General features: G+C 65.3%; 1 protein-coding gene across 1 annotated transcript in view; it reads left to right on the plus strand.

The window, feature by feature from the left end:
- ERBB3 (v-erb-b2 avian erythroblastic leukemia viral oncogene homolog 3) overlaps positions 1 to 926 on the plus strand; it is an 8,789-nt gene that overhangs the window by 5,772 nt on the left and 2,091 nt on the right. Inside the window, exons 18-20 of the mRNA XM_010565176.1 lie at positions 102 to 177; positions 252 to 398; positions 821 to 918. Of these exons, the coding sequence (XP_010563478.1) occupies positions 102 to 177; positions 252 to 398; positions 821 to 918 (321 nt within the window). The remainder of the gene's footprint in view (positions 1 to 101; positions 178 to 251; positions 399 to 820; positions 919 to 926) is intronic.

A 926-nucleotide genomic window follows, 5' to 3' on the forward strand; every position in this document is an offset into this window, starting at 1 on the left:
CCCTCTGTGCCCCCTGTCCCACAGGGTATCCCCTGTACCCCCCCAGTCCCCATGTCCCCCCCACCCATCCATGTCCCCCCACACCACACCTTTTCTCGCAGACACCCATCAAGTGGATGGCGCTGGAGAGCATCCACTTCGGGAAGTACACACACCAGAGCGATGTCTGGAGCTACGGTGAGCACCAGTCCCCCGGCCCCCTCCAGTCCCGCTCCCCAGCCCCACGGGGCTCACAGGGACTGTCACCACAGGCGTGACGCTCTGGGAGATGATGACTTTTGGAGCCGAGCCCTATGCCGGGATCCGGCTGGCCGAGGTGCCCGACCTGCTGGAGAAGGGCGAGCGGCTCTCGCAGCCCCAGATCTGCACCATTGACGTCTACATGGTGATGGTGAAGTGTGAGTGTGGGGCCACCGTCCATGGACCTGACCCCAGGGAGGGTCCTGCTCCTGTCCCCAGCCCTGTGCCCATCTCCTGGGGCAGGATCCCATCCCTGTCCCCATCCCCAGGGCAGAGTTCTGGTCCTGACCCCATCCCTGTCCCCATCCCCTGGGGCAGGATTCCAGCTCTGTCCCCATCCCCAAGGCAGGGTCCTGCTCCTGTCCCCAACCCCGGGGCAGGATTCTGGCTCTGTCCCCAACCCCGGGGCAGGATTCTGGCTCTGTCCTCATCCCCAGGGCAGGATTCTGGCTCTGTCCCCAGCCCTGTCCCCATCCCTGGGGCAGGATCCCAGCTCTGTCCCCATCCCCAGGGCAGGGTTCTGGTCCCATCCCCATCCCCGGGGCCAAATCCTGGCTCTCAGCCCCTGCCGTCCCCCCAGGCTGGATGATCGATGAGAACATCCGTCCCACCTTCAAGGAGCTGGCGAACGAATTCACCCGTATGGCCCGCGACCCCCCGCGCTACCTGGTCATCAAGGTAAGCAC

The sequence above is a fragment of the Haliaeetus leucocephalus genome, unplaced genomic scaffold (genome assembly GCF_000737465.1).
Source record: "Haliaeetus leucocephalus isolate CR32 unplaced genomic scaffold, Haliaeetus_leucocephalus-4.0 Scaffold186, whole genome shotgun sequence".
NCBI lineage: Eukaryota > Metazoa > Chordata > Aves > Accipitriformes > Accipitridae > Haliaeetus > Haliaeetus leucocephalus.